The sequence below is a fragment of the Eptatretus burgeri genome, chromosome 11 (assembly GCF_056783735.1).
Source record: "Eptatretus burgeri isolate ZD-2024b chromosome 11, Ebu_testis_v1, whole genome shotgun sequence".
NCBI lineage: Eukaryota > Metazoa > Chordata > Myxini > Myxiniformes > Myxinidae > Eptatretus > Eptatretus burgeri.
The window spans coordinates 1,549,842-1,572,259 of record NC_140971.1 but is presented as its reverse complement, the minus strand read 5'-3'; the positions used below and the strand labels follow the sequence as shown (position 1 = coordinate 1,572,259).

Sequence of the window (22,418 nt, the reverse complement as noted above, 5' to 3'; positions counted from 1 at the left end):
ACTTTTGCGATCGCAATCAACAAGATACTTGAAAACGATAGCAAAACAACAAAAATAGCAATAAAATAGGGTCGGCAAAATTTTTCGATAGCAAAAAAACAAAAAAAAAACGTAGGGTCGGCAGAATTTTTAGGGTTGGGCGGGTTACGCCAATGCAACATTTTTTTTTTTTGGCCTTATTTGGATGAATTGCATGCACCTGTTTTTATTTATTATTTATTATAATTCTTGTAAAATGTTTATGTCCATCACCATCCTCTCAGTCCCATGTATTTATTTATGGGCTTTGGTGTTACTTGTTTGGGTGAAAAGGATGATGTGTGGTCTTCTTGCATACTGTCCTTTGTCCTGCTTTACTCACTCATCTTTTTTACATTATTCCCTCTCTTGTTTCCAAAAAATACATTTTTTGTTGTTCCCCGTATTATGATAAAATACTCCTTTTCACTACTCACAACACCTTCCCAAGAGCTGTCCCAACCCCATGCTGCAAAAAATATTTTCTATTATAAAGAAAACAAAATATTTATTGGGACTGGGGCAACAAAACTTTTCCTCAAAATTAAAATGCCTGTGTAATGATTTTCTCTAAAGATACGCTTCTTAAAAAACAAATATATGTGTAATCATATTTTCGTAAAACAAGACACTAAAAAACGAAAAGAAGATTTACAGTAAATAGAAATGTCTTTTCTTAAGACGCCACAACTTTTTCTTTTTTTTTTACACAAGATAGATGTAAAATTGTATTTTCTTAAAACAACTCACTAAAAAAAAAAAAAACAGGATATATGAATAATGGTATTTTCTTAAAACAAGATATAGTTTTGCCTGCACTTAAAAAAAAACAAAAACATGTATGTATAATCATATTTTCTGAAAACAAGACACTAAGAAAAATACTAGGAGCTGAATCTTTAGGTCCCCTGTTTTTTGGGTGGAATGAGGAATAGATCTGTGTCATATGAAAGCTAAATCTTGATCGGTTTTTGAAATATCACGTACCCAAGCCAAGTTACGTTGTTAAGATGGTTGCCATGGCAACATAACTCTGCCAATCACAGCCATGATCTAATCAGGTTGGGATAATGTCATGAGGAATAGATATCTGCAATAGGAGAGCTAAGTGTTCAACGGTTTTTGAAATATTGCATACACAAAAGTGCAGGGACAGATGATCGGTCGGGCGGACAGAGCTCATTTTAATGTCCCCCGTCTACAACCTTGTCGGAGGAGCAGGGCACAAAAAAAAAGATGTCGGTGTCAATGTATTTTCTTTAAATGACACTTTTTAACCCTTTGAACCTTGGCGGCCAGTTCACCAGCTGCTGTTCAAACTTTCATATACCCGAGCGGCCGGTTTACCGGCAGCTATTCAAACCTCCATATACCCAAAATGGCCAGATTTTTCTCCATGGAGCCCAGGGTGGGGGAGCTGAAAACCCAAGGAGCTCAGGGTTCAAAAACAAACAAACAAACAAACAAGGTTAATGTATCATTGTATTTTCTTGAAACAAGACACTTTAAAAACAAACAAACAAGATATTCGTATAATAGGCTTGGGCGATAGAATCGATTACCCTGTTAGAATTGATTCCCATCGGAACCAGGAATCGAACCCTAAATTCTAAACTGATTTTATGTCGAATGCGATGATGGATTCCATGACCTTGCTGATGATTGGAAGTAAGCTAATTGTTCTGTCGTGAAGGGCATCCGTATTCCACATTCATGGACACCACATATTCGCAGGTCATAAAATGTGACCTGCTTCTGCATGTGCGCTTCGCGTATTTGCATTTAATTTTTTTTTAAACACTTCAGGACTGGTCTCCGATATCCATCACTGCTGATATTAATTCAGCCTGGTAATTCTTCCACAGAAACCTGCTCTCTCTTATGCACAGATTCATACCACCTCTTTTTCAATTATCTTTGCCATCCTCCCACTCTTGGTTCTCTGAATCCTGTGATGAGGCAATTGCTTTAAAACAACTTGCTGTCTGGTGGTGGACAAAACCACCTGGAAGGCAAGTCTGATAAGAATGCAACCTCAAATCTTTCCAGAAAGCCCGCAACAAGTGTGTTTACTATCAGGACAGCCAGAGAACATCTCTCCAATCTCAAGAATGAGCTTTCAAACTTCTCACTTCTCCAAAACCTGGTGGCACATTGTCAAGTCTGTCTCTGGTGTATGCTTCCCTTCCCTCACTTAAAATGACTATATATATATATATATATATATATATATATATATATATATATATATATATATATATATATATATATATATATATATATATATATATAATATATATATATTTTTAAAACATTTTTTTAAGGGGTGGACGGGAGCAAGCCGAAAGAGGAAGAAGATATATATTTGGAATATTCATGTGCAGTCAAGCTTGTCCTTGTATTCCTCATGTTTCTCAAGCTTGATTTTGAGGTACTCACTTCAGAAGTTGGGGTTTGGGAAGTATGTGAACTGTGAACTGCTTACGTATATCTTTCACAGATCCACCAGTTTTAGTATTTTCTTCTTTTTGAGAATGTCTGTGTCTTACTTTACACACATCAGCAAATGCAACACGATGGACTTCAACTAGCTCAGCTTACCTCTGTCGTTCCTCATCATGCTTGCTGCACAATTTTGCAGGTCTCTATATGTACTTCGTCAAACAAGACTTGTGATACTTTGCTTCACATGCAGATAAATATTGGCCTCTGATCTGTACGAGCAGTTTCTCATCTCCAGTCTGCTTAGCCATCTCCAACACTGATTTCCAAAGATCACATTCAAACTGACGCATTCCTTCAGTTGTCCATGTCCCCATGACCTTGATTTTCTTCCTCCTCCAGAATTGCAGAAAATACAATGTCTTGAACAAGACATTGTCAACTTTATCTGAACTTTTACTTGCTCTGGTGGACCATGATTGTTCAGTTGAATCTTGAGGATGACATTCACAGTAAGCCTCTGATAACATTCTCTGTGATGACATTAGGGATAAGTTTGCTTGTTTCTGTCATCTGGTGGACTGAACCCAAAGGTTGAGAGAGTCTTTGCTTGCATATCTCCTTCAACCTATCAAGTTTGGTATCAGCACCTTGAGAAGCATATAGTAGTTGAAGTGGTCCTGATTGTAGTCTTGGGATATGAATGATGCATGATGGTTTCTGTTGGGTATCTTGTCTGACACTTCCATCATCCTTTTGACGCTTTGAAGGTGGACTCACTTCTCCAGCAGTCTGCATTGAACTTCTTGCTTCAGACATGTCGTACATGAATGTGGATTTGAAAATAGAAGACGAGAATATTGAAGGAACGTGTGCTGTTAGAAGTGTGATTACATCATACATTAACATGATATCTGCTTAATTTTGTTGTCAAATGGAAGGTATTGGTCAACAGATCATTACAATTGACGAACTTAGGTTTTCTCTGAAATGTCCAAGAGGAAAATAAAAAGTATTGAAAATTTATGTCCACTAACTGAATTGATGAACATGATATCCATCCATTGGGACCATACTCTGTGCAGAGCGTTGGTGCTGCCTAAGCAGTCTCCTGGGCTATTGGGCACATTCCTGGACGGGTCGCCACTCCGACACAGGAAATCGAATGGCTCAATCATCCCAGCAAGTTGGTACTCATTTTGCCGACTTTGGAAGGTTGACAGGCTGATTTATAACCCCACCTGATATTAATTCAACGGCCAAGCGGGATTTCAACTCGGGACGCTAGGATCCCAAGTCTGTCATCCTAACCATTAAGCCAGCAACCAGGCATGAACATGATCTCAACGTACAAAACATACAGAAGGAAACTAGAAGGGCACTCGGTGGAGCGCATAACGCCGGCAAGCTGATTAGTTTACATTTTGTATCCCACTGATGGGCCGGATCTGCATTCGGACCTGAACTAAATTTAATCAGCTTGTTCTTGTCACCTAACCAACTCATCCAAGAAGTTTCGTCTGAATCTGTCTATAGCTTTTTGAGATATCGTGCCATACACTGTTTCTCAACATGCTTGTTTCTGTTTTACGCTCCTTATACATTATGACTCAACAACCTCCCTACTCCACTCACTGGCTTCAGATATACACCAATGTGTTCCTCCCCGGTGTTTCACTACAACCAGTCCGGACATACTCCAGTCCATGACGCTTCCTTGACGGTCTGTAAGAGCTTCAATTGTGTTTCACTTTTAAAGGTTAAATTTTCAAAAATCACTCGGTTTTATATTAAATTAATGTAATGTGAGCAAATGTGTGTTTCACGACATCCAAATCACTACCCAGCACTATAGTTCACCTAAATTTACATTCCACTCGACAGCTCCGCTCCAGGTATTCCATTTAACCTGATGTGTTGGGGGTACAGCTGATGCACACAGTACAGTGCAGTATATCCTGTATAAACCCTGAAAAAGAAGATGCCTTTGGGTCGTTTTTTTAATCTCACCTGAACTCAGGTGCCAATAGCTCACCTGCCAATAATAGCTCACCTGCCAATAATAACAGAGGTTTGCTCGATTTGTAATGAACATTTTTCCCGCCTGGCGGGCGCCACGTCGACCTTTCCACTTGTGCTTTCTCCTTTAGTTTCAATGACCGACGAATTTTCATCCCTTCTCCGATGTAAGGTATCCCTGTGAGCAGTATGCGTGAAATTCGACTGTTGCTGCACTTGCGTCATCCCAATCTCGTGGAGCTTCAGCAGGTGGTGGTTGGGTCACGCCTGGAAAGGTACCTCGTTTTCAATCCACCTGAGTTATACTTCTTCAACCACCTTCTGAGCAAGACTCCACGGTTCGTTTTTGCGTTTGCTTCCATGTGAAACACAGTGTCTTCTTGGTGATGGGATATTGTGAACAGGACTTGGCCAGCCTCCTACAGAACATGTGTTCACCATTTTCAGAAGCACAGGTACATTTTGTGTGTTTGGTTTGTATTACCATTTGAAGCTAACATCGTGTCGTCCGTTTCATTGGCCGTTTCAAACTCTGAAATTTGATTTTTCACGCAACATCGTTTCGTGTGCACCACCTGGCTTCTGATAAAGTGAAAGGATAGATGTGAAATGGATGTTCAGGTTGTGTTGGAAGGAAAGGGATTGGGACATTGAAATGAGATGAAGGCAAGGAAGGGTTTGGGTGGGAGGAGGGGACGTGTGAGGGTATGTTGATGCATATGTAAGAGAAATGCCAAACGTAGATGTAAAGTGGAACTTATTTTCTGGATTCTTGAGAGAATATCACATTGTAGGCATTGACTCCAAAGCAACCATTCATGTGTAACTATGTAAATATGCATTCATTCGGTGTGTGTGTGTGTGTGTGTGTGTGTGTGTGTGTGTGTGTGTGTGTGTGTGTGTGTGTGTGTGTGTGTGTGTGTGTGTGTGTGTGTGTACGTGTTCACATGCGCATATGTAGGTGAAGTGCATTATACAACAGGTGCTTTGCGGACTTCACTACTTGCATCAGAACTTTGTCATCCACAGGTGATGTTCTAGCTTCATTGGATATCGAACATCATGCAATGTTTACATGTACCACGTTGGAGGTTGTTAGCAAAGGGGATGGCTTGTGGAGTGTGTCGTCAAGTAACAAACTGGGTTAGTGTTAGGAAGCAAAGAGTGGTTGTGAATGAGATGTCAACCAAGGAGGATGCAAGGAGTGGGGTTGATACTGGGATCATTATTATTCATAACTCGCAAACACCACCCGGAACTTCACTGATGGTAATATTAAGAGATGGGTGGAGAGAGAAAGAGGAAGGGGGGAGGGGGTGGTGAGAAGGGGGGAGGGGTGGTGAGAAGGGGGGAGGGGTGGTGAGGAAGGGGGGGAGAGCAAGAGAGTGCCCCCTTTAGGTTAGAGATGCAATTTGCTATTTGTTCATGATGCCGGTGATGGCTCACGTCTTCTTCATATCATTATCGTGAGATCTTTATCTCACCCCCTTCTTCGTATCATTATCAGGAGGGGGAGTGGGGGTGAGAGTCGAAGAGAGGGGTGGGGGGTGGTGTGAGAGAGAGGGAGATTGGAGAGAGTGAGAAGGGTGTGGAGAGCGATGCCTCAACACACATCACTATCCACTTTGGGAGGGAGGTAGTGGGAGGAGGGGGAGGGGAGAGAGAGAAAAAGAGGAGGGGTGGGGGAGTGAGGAAGGGGTGGTAGAGCGTGGAAGTGGAAGGGGAGGGAGAGCGAGGAAGGGGGAGGGAGAGCGAGGAAGGGGGAGGGAGAGCGAGGAAGGGGGAGGGAGAGCGAGGAAGGGGGGGGGGGGAGAGCGAGGAAGGGGGAGGGAGAGCCAGGAAGGGGGAGGGAGAGCCAGGAAGGGGGAGGGAGAGCGAGGAAGGGGGAGGGAGAGCGAGGAAGGGGGAGGGAGAGCGAGAGCGAGGAAGTGTGTGGGAGTGAGACGCCTCATCACACATTGCCATACACTCCAGGAGAGAGGTGGTGTGAGAAGCAGAGAGAGAGAGTGTGGGAGAGTGCGAGACTGACCTCAAAAAGTGTGATTGTTTTATCTTCCATCCCATCCTTTTGTGGCGATTACCGTTTATCTCTTCTACATCCTGAACACTGAAGCTTGCATTGTTACAATGTCCATAAGTAAAGTGATGAGTGAGTAGTGAACAACCAGTAGTTTTTATCTGGGTTTCTCATTCCGCTCTTGTGTGCATTCTTACACTACGTCTCTGCATTGTTTCACCAACGTATTGAATCGTACATTTGTTACAAGTCGATAAGTAAACTATGTTTGAGGTTTTACATGTAATTAATTATTTCGTTTATTTTAATTTGTAAGATCTCTCTGTTACTGTATAATATTATTTTATTATATTGTTTGTGGTAAATGTAGGACATGCCTTGCAATTGCAAATCCCACATTTATATACTTTTCATTCGGATAAGTGTTCCCCATTGGCTAACCCAGAATGGCCACCTCCTACAGTCAGGATATCTGAGTTAACTACAGCACTACCTTGTCAAGAAACACAAATCCTCTGAGGATGGTTTGTCCCCACGGAGGATAGTTCAGCTGGGGGCTGTCCTGCTTCACCTTTCATTTTGTTTAACTAACAGAGGTACCCGCACATTGTGTGGACGGAATTTATAGTTCCAACAGTACGCAATATGATGCGGTTATAACCGGTGCAGCCAATTCTATCAATGGACAAACAGAAAATACAACTATATATATATTGTTATGAATTTCGGTCCGCCTAGCGTGCGATCGGCCACGTAACTCGAATCGCGACCGCGTCGCCCACCGGAACGGACAATTCAGTCGTGACCCTCCTTGGAACTACCGCCAGGAGCTAGTCACGGGTGGGTCTTTCAACCCCACCACAATCGTGCCAATCGGCCACCCGCGCAGGATAGGGTTGTTCGCCAAACTCGACCTACCGAAGTTCCTGCGTGGGTAGTTAACCGGGCGATGGTACCTCGCCGCTGGCCGGCCTAGGACACAAACCGCTTAAGCGGTCCGTCCCGTGCTTCATTGATAACCGAGCAGTGTTTTCGCCGGCCCCGACGGACGTGATTATTTACCGGGTGCTTACACCCCTCCTACCAATTCCTTCCGTGATGCAAGATGGAACTTTCAAACAAGAGAAAGGACGCAACGAAACGGGGAACAGTTCAACAAGCACATTTATTGCACACTCAGACAAGCACGTATTTTACAGCCATACAGAAAATCATGCACATATAACAGTGAAAGCAAGCAAAGGCAGAGTTACAACTGTATAAAGTGTCTTTATTTCACACGCACACTTTGACAATTCTACTTGTAAGACGGCGCCACCACAAGCATTTACACAAAAGCAAAGGAAAAAGCCACCCTCAAAGGCAAGGGTGGCAGACAAGTTCATGGACCAAATGTGCGTGGAACCTGGATGAGCGGCCAGGCCCACGAGACCGAAGGGTCTTACCCGCGGGCAAGCCGCGATGTCAGCGTAGCTGCGCCTGGCTTCGTGCCCCTGGCGTGGCCGGTGAGCTCTCTCCATCGATCGGCCCCCGTCTGCCTTTCCCGTCTCCTTTGAGCTCCGTCTCCCGACTCTGCCCCACCGACACTGCCGCCGTCTGCCTCTTTGAGCTCTGTCCGGTTCTCCGACCCCTCCAGACTGCCACTCCACCGACTCCAGACTGCCACTCTCCAGACCCGACCTGACTGCCGCAAGCTGCATTGTGCTCGCGCTTATATAAGCCGGGGGCGGAGCGCATATGCAAATTTGTGGATCACAGCGGGTTCGGAGGCGGGGCTACACCACCTGATGCTCAGCCATTGGATGGAAGAAAAGTGGGCGTGAATCATTCTTGATCCGATTTCTCCTTTGAAAGGATCCCATTCACAACCCATGGTACGACGTTCGGTAGAAAGGCGAAGGTGGTGGGAGTTTGCTGTGGTGGTTTGGGAAGGGTGTTGGTGGTGGCGATTTGGTTGCTGGCGGGCGTCGTTTGAGAGTGGGGGTGAGGCGGTTGTTTGTGGGGTGGGGTTGTGGAGGTGAAGGGGCCGAAGGTGATGGTGGTTTGGTGTAGTTGTTTGGGGGCGTTGTTGGTGGTGGCGATTTGGTTGTTGGGGGATGATTGGTCCAAAATAATGTTAGAGAAAAGAAAAACGGCTAACTCAAAGGATCACAGCCCTGTGAACACGGAAATTCCCTCTAAACAACGGTGGGGAAATCTAACTACACATATACTTATCGTCATAACTGATCTAAGGACCCTTTATGGTGTATTGAGAATTTCCACAGCCGTAACAATATATATTGTTGCGGTTTTCGCGCCCGCCGGCGTGCGAACGGCCACGTAACTCGAATCGCGGCACGTCGCCCACCGGACGGACAATCCAGTCGTGACCCTCTCGGACTAACGCCGGGAACCAGTCACGGGTGGACCTTTCGGTCTCACCGCGATCGAGCCAATCAGCCCCCGCGTGGGATAGGGTTGCTCGCCAAATTCGAACTACCTAAGTACCCACGCGGAGGGTAGACCGGGCGATCGCACCTCGCCGCAGGTCGACTTCGGACACGGGCCACTTAAGCGACCCGTTCCGTACTATCAGAATAACCGAGCGGTGTTATCGTCGACCTCGACGGTTCGGTTTAATTATCGGGCGTATTCAGCCCACTACCAACCCTTTACGTGAAGCAAGATGGGGATTCAAAGAAAGAAATGACGAAGCGAAGCGGGAGAACAGTTCAACAATAAAGCACATTTATTCGCGACGAACGGGAAGCACACAAATACAATTCCACCAAATGCACACAAAAAAAAGAAAACACAATTCCATTTACACAAAAAGCAAACATAAAAGTGAAAACACAGTGCAGAGCTAATACCGACTACCGAGCACACGGCAACACTTATACAATTCTACTTCACAGACGGCGCCGACAACACATACCCAAAACCAAGGAAAAGAAATCCCCCAAGAATGGGGTAGGCCTGAGGCCGAGACCGGGTCGGGCCTACCCGTCTGGTGATGAGACGCGGAGCGGCGATGGCCCCGCAACCCGCGGGCCTCGTGGACAGTGCCTGGCAGGGGGTGGGAACGGGGCCCCCTTGGTCGCACTATCTCAGCGCGGGGGGAAACAGGAGGGGGTTGCTGATGCTCGGGGTATAGAGGATCTTTATTATGTGCGACGAGCGTCTCCACCTCGGCCAGGTCGCGCTGTCGGCCTCCCTCGGGTGCAGCTTCCTGCACGACGCGAGCACCCCCTCGTCTGGTGTCGCCGCCTTTCCACAGCTCCGTCCCCTCCGTTCCGACTCCAACGCACACGACGAGCAGCTCCACCGCCCGCGAAGTCTTGACCCTCTGCTTCCGACTCTCCTCTTCTTGACTCTCCGACCCTCCTTTGCGACTCTCGTTCTCTCTCTTCGTTCTCCTTTTCTGACTGACGAACCCCGTCCTTTTATCCCCCCGTAACTTCGCCTTTGACCCCCTCCCTTTGACCTTTCACCTCGCTCCCCATTGGCCCGACAAAAAGTGGGCGTGAAGGCTTTTTGATCCACAAATTTGCATATATCGATCGCCCTGGGGGTGGGGCCAATTCGCCCCTCGCTCACCGATTGGACGGCAAAAAGTGGGCGTGTGTCGTTTTTGATCCGTTTTTGAAGCAGAAAATCCGTGATTTTGTACACGCTGTTCAACGTGCGCCCTACACGAGTCCAGCATCGGTGCCCATGAGTGGCGCGAGATGACGGTGATGCGATGGTGGCGAGTTGTGACGGTAAAGGTCGTGGCGGTTGTGGTGAAGCGGTGGTTGTGGTCGGTGGTTGATGTTGTGGTTGTGATCATGGCGGTTGGTCCAAAATAAAGATAGTAAAAGAAAAACGGCTATCCTGAAGAGTCGCAGCTCGTATAAATGACATGTATTCCCACTAGACAACGGGTTTGGGCCTAACTACACATGCACTTACCGAGATACCTCACCTAAGGGACCTGAATGGTGGTTTGCGAATCTGGTAACCACAACACTACCCCCTTCCCTTTTTACAGACTCGTCCCGAGTCGTCAAATTTTCGTGTGCCATCATGTGTAGTTTTCCCCTAGTACACTTTACCTACGGATCCCTGAGTGCGACATTCATGGTATTCGTGTCCCCAAAATAAATAACCTGAGGGCTGCGTAACTACCTAAACAAACTCACTCACACGGACGACTTAAATAAAATTGCCGGCGCTAGACAGACATGCCGGGGGGCGCACTCATATTTACAGTACATCTTAACCTTAACTTACAAATTTTACACTAAACCATGGCCCAGGATCATTGAACTCTGCAAAAGAAAGCAGTTAGCAGGGAGCCAGGCTGCCCGCATGCAGTCTCTGGCTCAAACAATGCAGGTGACAGGGAACGTGGCTGGCTGCTCACACGCAGTCCAAGGCCTTCCCTTTTGAACTGAACGCAGTGAACCACAACGGTGCATGGGCTGCACAAACGCAGTCTCCGTGCCAGCTCAAGTGGCACACGCAATGAGCACAACGAATGGATGCATGACGGATGGACCGAATGCAGTGAACCACAACGGTGCATGGGCTGCACAAACGCAGTCTCCGTGCCAGCTCAAGTGGCACACGCAATGAGCACAACGAATGGATGCATGAACGGTTTGAACTGAATGCAGTGAACCACAACGGTGCATGGGCTGCACAAACGCGGTGCACGGGCCGCCACTGCAGGCCCGTGTTGTAGCTGCCAACAGGGCAGTTCTTGCAGCTTGCAAACTGTTGCTTTCAGATCCTGGCGCACATGGAAATGAACAGGGGGGGCAAAGCAAAAATTGAACGGGGCTGGTGAACGTGGGCAGTGGGCATGGCATGGCAAAGGTGGCAGGCAAACACAGCCCGCAGAAGAAGGCCGCTGCAGGCAAACACAGCCCGCAGAACCAGGCCGGCACAGGCCTCGAAGAAAAACAGCCAGCAGATGAACTGGCCGGCACAGGCCTTGCAGCACACAGCTGCCGATGAAGTTGGCCGGCCTCCGCCTTGAAGCAAAACACGGCCAGCCGATGAAGTGGCCAGCCTTTGCCGTTCAGTGGAGGTTGGTGGAGGGAGTGCGGTGGTGCTGGCCACTTGGAAGGCGGGCTCGGACCTACCTACCTGTCTCCCTCCCAACCTATCGCCTTTGCCTGTCACTGTACATACCCACTCCCTTAATTTGTCAAACCCCAATTTAGCCCCAACTTATTTTTTGTTGTTTTTATTTTTACTTCCCCACTATAAATCGTCCCCTAACCCCCTTTATCGTCTTTGTTCGGCTAACCTATCCTGTCACCTAGCCTACTCCCAACCCCTACGTTCCCTTCCCGGAGGGGAACAAGGGAGAGCTAACGTCCTGTGCCGAGGCCCAACTCAAGCCTCAGAATGGCCTCCCCAGAGTTCGGCGATCTAACCCAAAGTGGGTCCAGCGGCCCACAACGACAGCGAGGGGATGGATGGTGCGGAGGGGTACATCTCCTAATCTACCCTAACCATTTAACCGTTAAACTACCCCGGGGCTTTCAACAAGCGCCTCTCGCTTAAAGTATTGGTTCTAACAACCCAGATTCCCGTCGCCTGTGTTGGTGTCCTCACAATTTCGGGCCTCGCCCCCCAATTTTCTCTCCGTGCCCTCACACGGTCTCCTGGCTGGGACACGTGGCTCCCTTTGGCAGGCACGACCCTCTGCCGATTCTCCCGCTATGGCACCCCGGGCACTACACTGCCTCCGAGCCTACCAGCTCCCTAACACCGGGGAGTGCCCCCATGGCACCTCCCCTGAAACGCACACGTGGCAGGCCGGCCTCCCGGGCCCCTTTCCGAGGGTCACCCGTGCCCACAACACTGCCCACGCGGCTAATCCCCGCACCAAGCAGGCGCACCCGTGCCCACTACTCTATCCCGGCCCCCCATGGGCCCATGGCCTACCGCGGCCGACTAGCCTGGTGCCCGGGGTACCCACTCAGCGATACTCACCTTTCGCAGCCACGCTCCCAAGCCCGTCAACAGGGCTCCTGCACCCCTCCAAATGGGTCTCGAGCCTACTTTCCCACCAACAACAAAACGACCTCCATTTTTCAATTTGACTAACCCAGCTAACTCAGTCTACACTGACCCCGGGGTCCCTTGGGTGGGAGTCACTCCTCCCCCCAATCACTCATCGCACCATGCATTCCCCATTCACTCCATACACACAGACCCGCTGGCCTCACTCACTCACCATGTACTCACCTCACAACTCTCCTACTCTTCAACACACTCACCGCTGAACTCTGCCATCCTTCTAACTACCTCCCCTAACTAACTCGTGCTCCCACGTCGTCCCTTAAACTAGTAGCACGTTCCTTTTAACACTACGTAGCTAAGCTACGTCCCCTCTACACATCCACAAGTCTGTCACGGTCTCCAAATAAATCATTTTATTTCCCAACCTAAATCTGGCTACAATCCCTCTAACTAATCCATTCCACGGACTCCATGAGGACTTACCCCTGCCCCATGAAGTCGGTCTAACTAAGCTAACCCTTCCCCCTAACTAGTTTTCATCCTGTGCCCAGGTAAGGGGGTCTTTCACCCCTTGCCCAGGAATCCTGTACACCCGAAAGTGAGGCTTGCTTCTTTTTTTTTTTTTTCTTTACATGCGCAGCGCCAGCGGCAACTCGCGCTGTTTGCACTTTGCAGCTGCCCGTGACGTCATGCAGCTGCACGTGTTCCTCGTCCCTCCTTGGACGGGACCATCCGGCAGAGATGCCCCTCCTGCCGGATTCCAACTCCACGTGCAGCCATGGCGTCACCGTGCGCATAAAAAAAAACACAAGCCACACGTCTCGAGGGGTTCCCCACGCGAACACATGTGCTTTGCCCGTTGGAGCCGAACACACACGATCGCGTGGAGAACCCGTCCGGTCCAAATCCATTTACCTGCCTAAACTTTGTCCGTCCGCGGGATCGGCAAATCCACCGCGTGCGTTTCCGGACCGGGACTTCACTCCCGCAAGCGAGCACGTGGCGGTCTCGTGCGTTGCACAGCACGAACCGCGTGCTCACTGCTGGGTGAACCCGGCACGGTGCTCGAAACAACCACAGCCGCTACTCTGCTTCCTTTCCTCTGTCGCCTTCGTCGTCGCCATTCCACACACGCACACCTGCGTGTTACGACGCACACAGTCCACTCCATCACATTCACACCGGGAGACGCGGCTGCGTGCTCCCGCATGCCAACCGACATCTCCCTCTCATACCGCTCTCTCACACACACGGTCTCCCTGGCACACAGCGACCTTGCACACGGCCGTTCACTCACGCGTGCCTCACTACTCACACAAACCATACTACTCACACGTGGTGCTCTATTCACTCGCGCGGGGGCACTCACCCGCGGTGCCTCACCCACACACGCGAGGGCACTCAACCGCTGTGCCTCATCCACACACCGTGCCTCACTCATACACGCGGGGGCACTCACCCGCGGTACCTCACTCATACACACGGCGACACTCACACACGCGGTCTCTTCCACACAACGTCCCTCACTCATACACGCGGGGGCACTCACCCGCGGTTCCTCACTCATACTGGCCGTTTCACTCACACACACGGCCTCTTCCACACACGGTTCCTCATCCACACACGGTGCCTCATCCAAACACGGCGTGCTGGGAAGCACGCACTCCAGCACCATCGCCACCACACCACTCACACACGGGGTCGCTTCCACACACGGGGACGCACTCACGCCTTGCACCACACACACAGGGACAACCATACTGGGGATTCGTGTCCCCACAAGGGTCTCCGGGGCCTCTATACCCCCCAAGCTTTCCAAGCACCTGTCCACAGCACTCGTCCCCTCAACCTCGCAAAGCACGACCGAACTCACCTGGTCGTGACTCGCCTCAAGGGGGCATACTCCCTCCCCTCGTTCCTGGAGGAGGCCATCCAGGTGCTCGCACCGGGTCCCAACACGCTCCGCGAGCTCAACCCCATTGTCCTCCACTACCTCAGTGTGTGCGTGCGCGTCACTTACCCCGTCTTCATCGTGTAGTCTTCCCTCTATCGTTCCCATCTCCCGTGTCTCTGCCAACTCTTCACCCTTTACCTCCCTTGTCTCAACTATTATTTCTGTTGTCGTCACCTCGTGTCTCGTCTCACACGTTTTGGTCTCCCCATTTAATTTTTCCCTTTCGGTCATCGTCACGACCCTCGCCCAACACGTTCCACGAATTATTTTTTCACCCGCCTCCACCGCGGGCCTGTCAGCCGTTGCACCCCCACCCAGCTCGTTTGCTCCCACACGTGAAGTCGCCATTCCCAGCTCCCTGGTCACGGCCTTCATGCCCGCCTGCAGGCATCGGCCCATGTTCTGCGTCTCACCCCGTAGTTCTTTCATTTCTTCCCTCATTTGCTGTGTATTCGCATCCATCGTCGTTTTCACTTCCTTTGTATTTGTATCCATCTTTTCGTTCATTTGTTCGTTCATGCCTTTCATTTCGTTTTTCATATTCGCTTCCATCTTCGTTTTTACTTCGTCCATTTGCTTGTTCATGTTCGCAATCATCTTCGCTGTCGTTTCCGCATACATTTTTGCCAGCATGGTGTATAGCTGGGTCATGTCGGGTGCGCTTGGGTGAGCCGTTTCGGCAGGGGTCGGGGAAGGGTTTTGGTGGAGAGGGGGGGGGGGGTGTCATACACCGCGGCCGCTGCCGCACCCACCTCAGGTTCTGGGTTCAGTTGGGCGAGTCCGTGTTCCTGCACAATCAACATTTCCTGCTCGGGGATTCCATCCTGGACCATGGATTCTACATTACTACACATATACATTTCTAATACCCCTGGCTCCCGCTCGCCTTGAGACGCCATCTTGCTTCTCGTGAAGGGTTAATTTAAATCGCTCGTAATTTGGAGGGAATCGGGGGTCGCTTCTCTCACCCCTGGACCGATTCCCGTGAATTTAGCCGGAGACAGGAGAGCCCGTTTTCCTGTTCTCCGATACCAGTGCCGCGAGGAGGGCGATGAATTTGTATCCCACTTCTGACACCAGTGTTGCGGTTTTCGCGCCCGCCGGCGTGCGAACGGCCACGTAACTCGAATCGCGGCACGTCGCCCACCGGACGGACAATCCAGTCGTGACCCTCTCGGACTAACGCCGGGAACCAGTCACGGGTGGACCTTTCGGTCTCACCGCGATCGAGCCAATCAGCCCCCGCGTGGGATAGGGTTGCTCGCCAAATTCGAACTACCTAAGTACCACGCGGAGGGGTAGACCGGGCGATCGCACCTCGCCGCAGGTCGACTTCGGACACGGGCCACTTAAGCGACCCGTTCCGTACTATCAGAATAACCGAGCGGTGTTATCGTCGACCTCGACGGTTCGATTAATTATCGGGCGTATTCAGCCCACTACCAACCCTTTACGTGAAGCAAGATGGGGATTCAAAGAAAGAAATGACGAAGCGAAGCGGGAGAACAGTTCAACAATAAAGCACATTTATTCGCGACGAACGGGAAGCACACAAATACAATTCCACCAAATGCACACAAAAAAAAAGAAAACACAATTCCATTTACACAAAAAGCAAACATAAAAGTGAAAACACAGTGCAGAGCTAATACCGACTACCGAGCACACGGCAACACTTATACAATTCTACTTCACAGACGGCGCCGACAACACATACCCAAAACCAAGGAAAAGAAATCCCCAAGAATGGGGTAGGCCTGAGGCCGAGACCGGGTCGGGCCTACCCGTCTGGTGATGAGACGCGGAGCGGCGATGGCCCCGCAACCCGCGGGCCTCGTGGACAGTGCCTGGCAGGGGGTGGGAACGGGGCCCCCTTGGTCGCACTATCTCAGCGCGGGGGGAAACAGGAGGGGTTGCTGATGCTCGGGGTATAGAGGATCTTTATTATGTGCGACGAGCGTCTCCACCTCGGCCAGGTCGCGCTGTCGGCCTCTCCCTCGGGTGCAGCTTCCTGCACCACGCCGAGCACCCCCTCGTCTGGTGTCGCCGCCTTTCCACAGCTCCGTCCCTCCCGTTCCGACTCCAACGCACACGACGAGCAGCTCCACCGCCCGCGAAGTCTTGACCCTCTGCTTCCGACTCTCTTCTTCTTGACTCTCCGACCCTCCTTTGCGACTCTCGTTCTCTCTCTTCGTTCTCCTTTTCTGACTGACGAACCCCGTCCTTTTATCCCCCCGTAACTTCGCCTTTGACCCTCCCTTTGACCTTTCACCTCGCTCCCCATTGGCCCGACAAAAGTGGGCGTGAAGGCTTTTGATCCACAAATTTGCATATATCGATCGCCCTGGGGGCGGGCCAATTCGCCCCTCGCTCACCGATTGGACGGCAAAAAGTGGGCGTGTGTCGTTTTTGATCCGTTTTTGAAGCAGAAAATCCGTGATTTTGTACACGCTGTTCAACGTGCGCCCTACACGAGTCCAGCATCGGTGCCCATGAGTGGCGCGAGATGACGGTGATGCGATGGTGGCGAGTTGTGACGGTAAAGGTCGTGGCGGTTGTGGTGAAGCGGTGGTTGTGGTCGGTGGTTGATGTTGTGGTTGTGATCATGGCGGTTGGTCCAAAATAAAGATAGTAAAAGAAAAACGGCTATCCTGAAGAGTCGCAGCTCGTATAAATGACATGTATTCCCACTAGACAACGGGTTTGGGCCTAACTACACATGCACTTACCGAGATACCTCACCTAAGGGACCTGAATGGTGGTTTGCGAATCTGGTAACCACAACACTACCCCCTTCCCTTTTTACAGACTCGTCCCGAGTCGTCAAATTTTCGTGTGCCATCATGTGTAGTTTTCCCCTAGTACACTTTACCTACGGATCCCTGAGTGCGACATTCATGGTATTCGTGTCCCCAAAATAAATAACCTGAGGGCTGCGTAACTACCTAAACAAACTCACTCACACGGACGACTTAAATAAAATTGCCGGCGCTAGACAGACATGCCGGGGGCGCACTCATATTTACAGTACATCTTAACCTTAACTTACAAATTTTACACTAAACCATGGCCCAGGATCATTGAACTCTGCAAAAGAAAGCAGTTAGCAGGGAGCCAGGCTGCCCGCATGCAGTCTCTGGCTCAAACAATGCAGGTGACAGGGAACGTGGCTGGCTGCTCACACGCAGTCCAAGGCCTTCCCTTGTGAACTGAACGCAGTGAACCACAACGGTGCATGGGCTGCACAAACGCAGTCTCCGTGCCAGCTCAAGTGGCACACGCAATGAGCACAACGAATGGATGCATGACGGATGGACCGAATGCAGTGAACCACAACGGTGCATGGGCTGCACAAACGCAGTCTCCGTGCCAGCTCAAGTGGCACACGCAATGAGCACAACGAATGGATGCATGAACGGTTTGAACTGAATGCAGTGAACCACAACGGTGCATGGGCTGCACAAACGCGGTGCACGGGCCGCCACTGCAGGCCCGTGTTGTAGCTGCCAACAGGGCAGTTCTTGCAGCTTGCAAACTGTTGCTTTCAGATCCTGGCGCACATGGAAATGAACAGGGGGGCAAAGCAAAAATTGAACGGGGCTGGTGAACGTGGGCAGTGGGCATGGCATGGCAAAGGTGGCAGGCAAACACAGCCCGCAGAAGAAGGCCGCTGCAGGCAAACACAGCCCGCAGAACCAGGCCGGCACAGGCCTCGAAGAAAAACAGCCAGCAGATGAACTGGCCGGCACAGGCCTTGCAGCACACAGCTGCCGATGAAGTTGGCCGGCCTCCGCCTTGAAGCAAAACACGGCCAGCCGATGAAGTGGCCAGCCTTTGCCGTTCAGTGGAGGTTGGTGGAGGGAGTGCGGTGGTGCTGGCCACTTGGAAGGCGGGCTCGGACCTACCTACCTGTCTCCCTCCCAACCTATCGCCTTTGCCTGTCACTGTACATACCCACTCCCTTAATTTGTCAAACCCCAATTTAGCCCCAACTTATTTTTTTGTTGTTTTTATTTTTACTTCCCCACTATAAATCGTCCCCTAACCCCCTTTATCGTCTTTGTTCGGCTAACCTATCCTGTCACCTAGCCTACTCCCAACCCCTACGTTCCCTTCCCGGAGGGGAACAAGGGAGAGCTAACGTCCTGTGCCGAGGCCCAACTCAAGCCTCAGAATGGCCTCCCCCAGAGTTCGGCGATCTAACCCAAAGTGGGTCCAGCGGCCCACAACGACAGCGAGGGGATGGATGGTGCGGAGGGGTACATCTCCTAATCTACCCTAACCATTTAACCGTTAAACTACCCCGGGGCTTTCAACAAGCGCCTCTCGCTTAAAGTATTGGTTCTAACAACCCAGATTCCCGTCGCCTGTGTTGGTGTCCTCACAATTTCGGGCCTCGCCCCCCAATTTTCTCTCCGTGCCCTCACACGGTCTCCTGGCTGGGACACGTGGCTCCCTTTGGCAGGCACGACCCTCTGCCGATTCTCCCGCTATGGCACCCCCGGGCACTACACTGCCTCCGAGCCTACCAGCTCCCTAACACCGGGGAGTGCCCCCCATGGCACCTCCCCTGAAACGCACACGTGGCAGGCCGGCCTCCCGGGCCCCTTTCCGAGGGTCACCCGTGCCCACAACACTGCCCACGCGGCTAATGGCGCCCCGGGCCCCCGCACCAAGCAGGCGCACCCGTGCCCACTACTCTATCCCGGCCCCCCATGGGCCCATGGCCTACCGCGGCCGACTAGCCTGGTGCCCGGGGTACCCACTCAGCGATACTCACCTTTCGCAGCCACGCTCCCAAGCCCGTCAACAGGGCTCCTGCACCCTCCAAATGGGTCACGAGCCTACTTTCCCACCAACAACAATACGACCTCCATTTTTCACTTTGACTAACCCAGCTAACGCAATCTGCACTGGCCCCGGGGCCCCTTGGGTGGGAGTCACTCCCGCCGCCAATCACTCATCACACCATGCATTCCGGATTCACTCCATACAGACAGACGTGCTGGCCTCAATCACTCACCATCTACTCACCTCACAACTCTCCTACTCTTCAACACACTCACCGCTGAACTCTGCCATCCTTCTAACTACCTCCCCTAACTAACTCGTGCTCCCACGTCGTCCCTTAAACTAGTAGCACGTTCCTTTTAACACTACGTAGCTAAGCTACGTCCCCTCTACACATCCACAAGTCTGTCACGGTCTCCAAATAAATCATTTTATTTCCCAACCTAAATCTGGCTACAATCCCTCTAACTAATCCATTCCACGGACTCCATGAGGACTTACCCCTGCCCCATGAAGTCGGTCTAACTAAGCTAACCCTTCCCCCTAACTAGTTTTCATCCTGTGCCCAGGTAAGGGGGTCTTTCACCCCTTGCCCAGGAATCCTGTACACCCGAAAGTGAGGCTTGCTTCTTTTTTTTTTTTTTCTTTACATGCGCAGCGCCAGCGCGGCAACTCGCGCTCTTTGCACTTTGCAACTGCCCGTGACGTCATGCAGCTGCACGTGTTCCTCGTCCCTCCTTGGACGGGACCATCCGGCAGAGATACCCCTCCTGCCGGATTCCAACCCCACGTGCAGCCATGGCGTCACCGTGCGCATAAAAAAAAAACACAAGCCACACGTCTCGAGGGGTTCCCCACGCGAACACATGTGCTTTGCCCGTTGGAGCCGAACACACACGATCGCGTGGAGAACCCGTCCGGTCCAAATCCATTTACCTGCCTAAACTTTGTCCGTCCGCGGGATCGGCAAATCCACCGCGTGCGTTTCCGGACCGGGACTTCACTCCCGCAAGCGAGCACGTGGCGGTCTCGTGCGTTGCACAGCACGAACCGCGTGCTCACTGCTGGGTGAACCCGGCACGGTGCTCGAAACAACCACAGCCGCTACTCTGCTTCCTTTCCTCTGTCGCCTTCGTCGTCGCCATTCAACCCACGCACACCTGCGTGTTACGACGCACACAGTCCACTCCATCACATTCACACCGGGAGACGCGGCTGCGTGCTCCCGCATGCCAACCGACATCTCCCTCTCATACCGCTCTCTCACACACACGGTCTCCCTGGCACACAGCGACCTTGCACACGGCCGTTCACTCACGCGTGCCTCACTACTCACACAAACCATACTACTCACTCATGGTGCTCTTTTCACTCGCGGCGGGCCACCCACCCGCGGTGCCTCACCCACACACGCGAGGCCTCACATCCGCTCTGCCTCATCCACACACCGTGCCTCCCTCATACACGCGGGGGCCCTCACCCGCGGTACCTCACCATACACACGGCGACACTCACACACGCGGTCTCTTCCACACAACGTCCCTCACTCATACACGCGGGGGCACTCACCCGCGGTTCCTCACTCATACTGGCCGTTTCACTCACACACACGGCCTCTTCCACACACGGTTCCTCATCCACACACGGTGCCTCATCCAAACACGGCGTGCTGGGAAGCACGCACTCCAGCACCATCGCCACCACACCACTCACACACGGGGTCGCTTCCACACACGGGGACGCACTCACGCCTTGCACCACACACACAGGGACAACTACACTGGGGATTCGTGTCCCCACAAGGGTCTCCGGGGCCTCTATACCCCCCAAGCTTTCCAAGCACCTGTCCACAGCACTCGTCCCCTCAACCTCGCAAAGCACGACCGAACTCACCTGGTCGTGACTCGCCTCAAGGGGGCATACTCCCTCCCCTCGTTCCTGGAGGAGGCCATCCAGGTGCTCGCACCGGGTCCCAACACGCTCCGCGAGCTCAACCCCATTGTCCTCCACTACCTCAGTGTGTGCGTGCGCGTCACTTACCCCGTCTTCATCGTGTAGTCTTCCCTCTATCGTTCCCATCTTCCCGAAGCATATCGAGCACCTTAACCTTCCCCTGGAGCGTGAGGACCTTCCTCTGGCGCTTCGGTTCCTTGCCAGAAGCCTTAGAAGGTGCAGGGCGTTTGGGCAGCATCGTTGGGCTTGGAGAAAAAACGTAGAAAATATTCGAAGTTCACAAGCGAAACTTTGTCTTGTGCGTTGTGTGACTGGTCGAGCGCCACGCGTTATAATTTATTGCTTAAATAATTTATATTTTATATATTATTACCGCTATATACCGGGGGAATCCGCAGAAAAAAATAGGTTCCAAGGGAAAGCCCGCGATGAACCGGGGGCGCGACAGGTGAACCGCGATTTTGCGGGGGATTACTATATATATATATATATATATATATATATATATATATATATATATATATATATATATATATATATATATATATATATATATATATATATATATATATATATATATATATGTATGTACGTATGTTCCTGAAATACTGCCAAAATGGTACACAATAGTGCAAATAATTTATGGCCACCTTACTCACCATCCTCCTGCGGTGTGCATTATCAAGTTTCGTTCAAATCGGGCAACGAAAAAATGTATAAAAAAATTAATTCCCGATTCAGTCAAGTACTCTTCGGGAGAATTTCATCAATGAAAACAACCTCAGCGGTATAGTTTGCTGGAGCTATCTTTTTTTTATTTTTTCTTGAAATTATTTTTTTTAAATCTCAAACATTTAGTAGAGACAAAGAACGATTTCTTTTTAAGCACAAAATAAACCGCCATTTTGATCTAATACTTCCGTGTTCATTAATAAATAAAATTGTGTTTAGAAGATTACGCACAATAATCTCTTCGACTTTCCTTTGTCCGGTTTTTTTTTTCAAATTGACGCGCAATATCAAGTTTCGTTCAAATCGGGCAATGAAAAATATTATCTAAAAAAAAATCAATTCCCGATTCAGTCAAGTACTCTTCGGGAGTATTTGATTAATCCAAACAACCTCAGTGGTATAGTTTGCTGGAGCTATCTTTTTTTTTTTCGTGAAATGAATTTTTTCATTTTGTAGCAAACCTGCAGGATCTTCGTTCTCAGACCACAG

At 50.5% G+C, this 22,418-nt stretch overlaps 1 protein-coding gene across 3 annotated transcripts in view; it reads left to right on the top strand.

Moving 5' to 3' along the window:
• The window catches only part of CDK10 (cyclin dependent kinase 10), a 90,533-nt gene that overhangs the window by 28,980 nt on the left and 39,135 nt on the right, over positions 1–22,418 (top strand). For all 3 annotated transcript variants that reach the window (XR_015049020.1, XM_085844865.1, XM_085844864.1), the window contains exons 4-6: positions 4,652–4,754; positions 4,853–4,934; positions 5,441–5,508. Coding sequence is in view for 2 of the 3 variants with exons in the window: in XM_085844865.1 (XP_085700991.1) it covers positions 4,652–4,754; positions 4,853–4,934; positions 5,441–5,508 (253 nt within the window). In the remaining variant the exon portion in view is untranslated. The remainder of the gene's footprint in view (positions 1–4,651; positions 4,755–4,852; positions 4,935–5,440; positions 5,509–22,418) is intronic.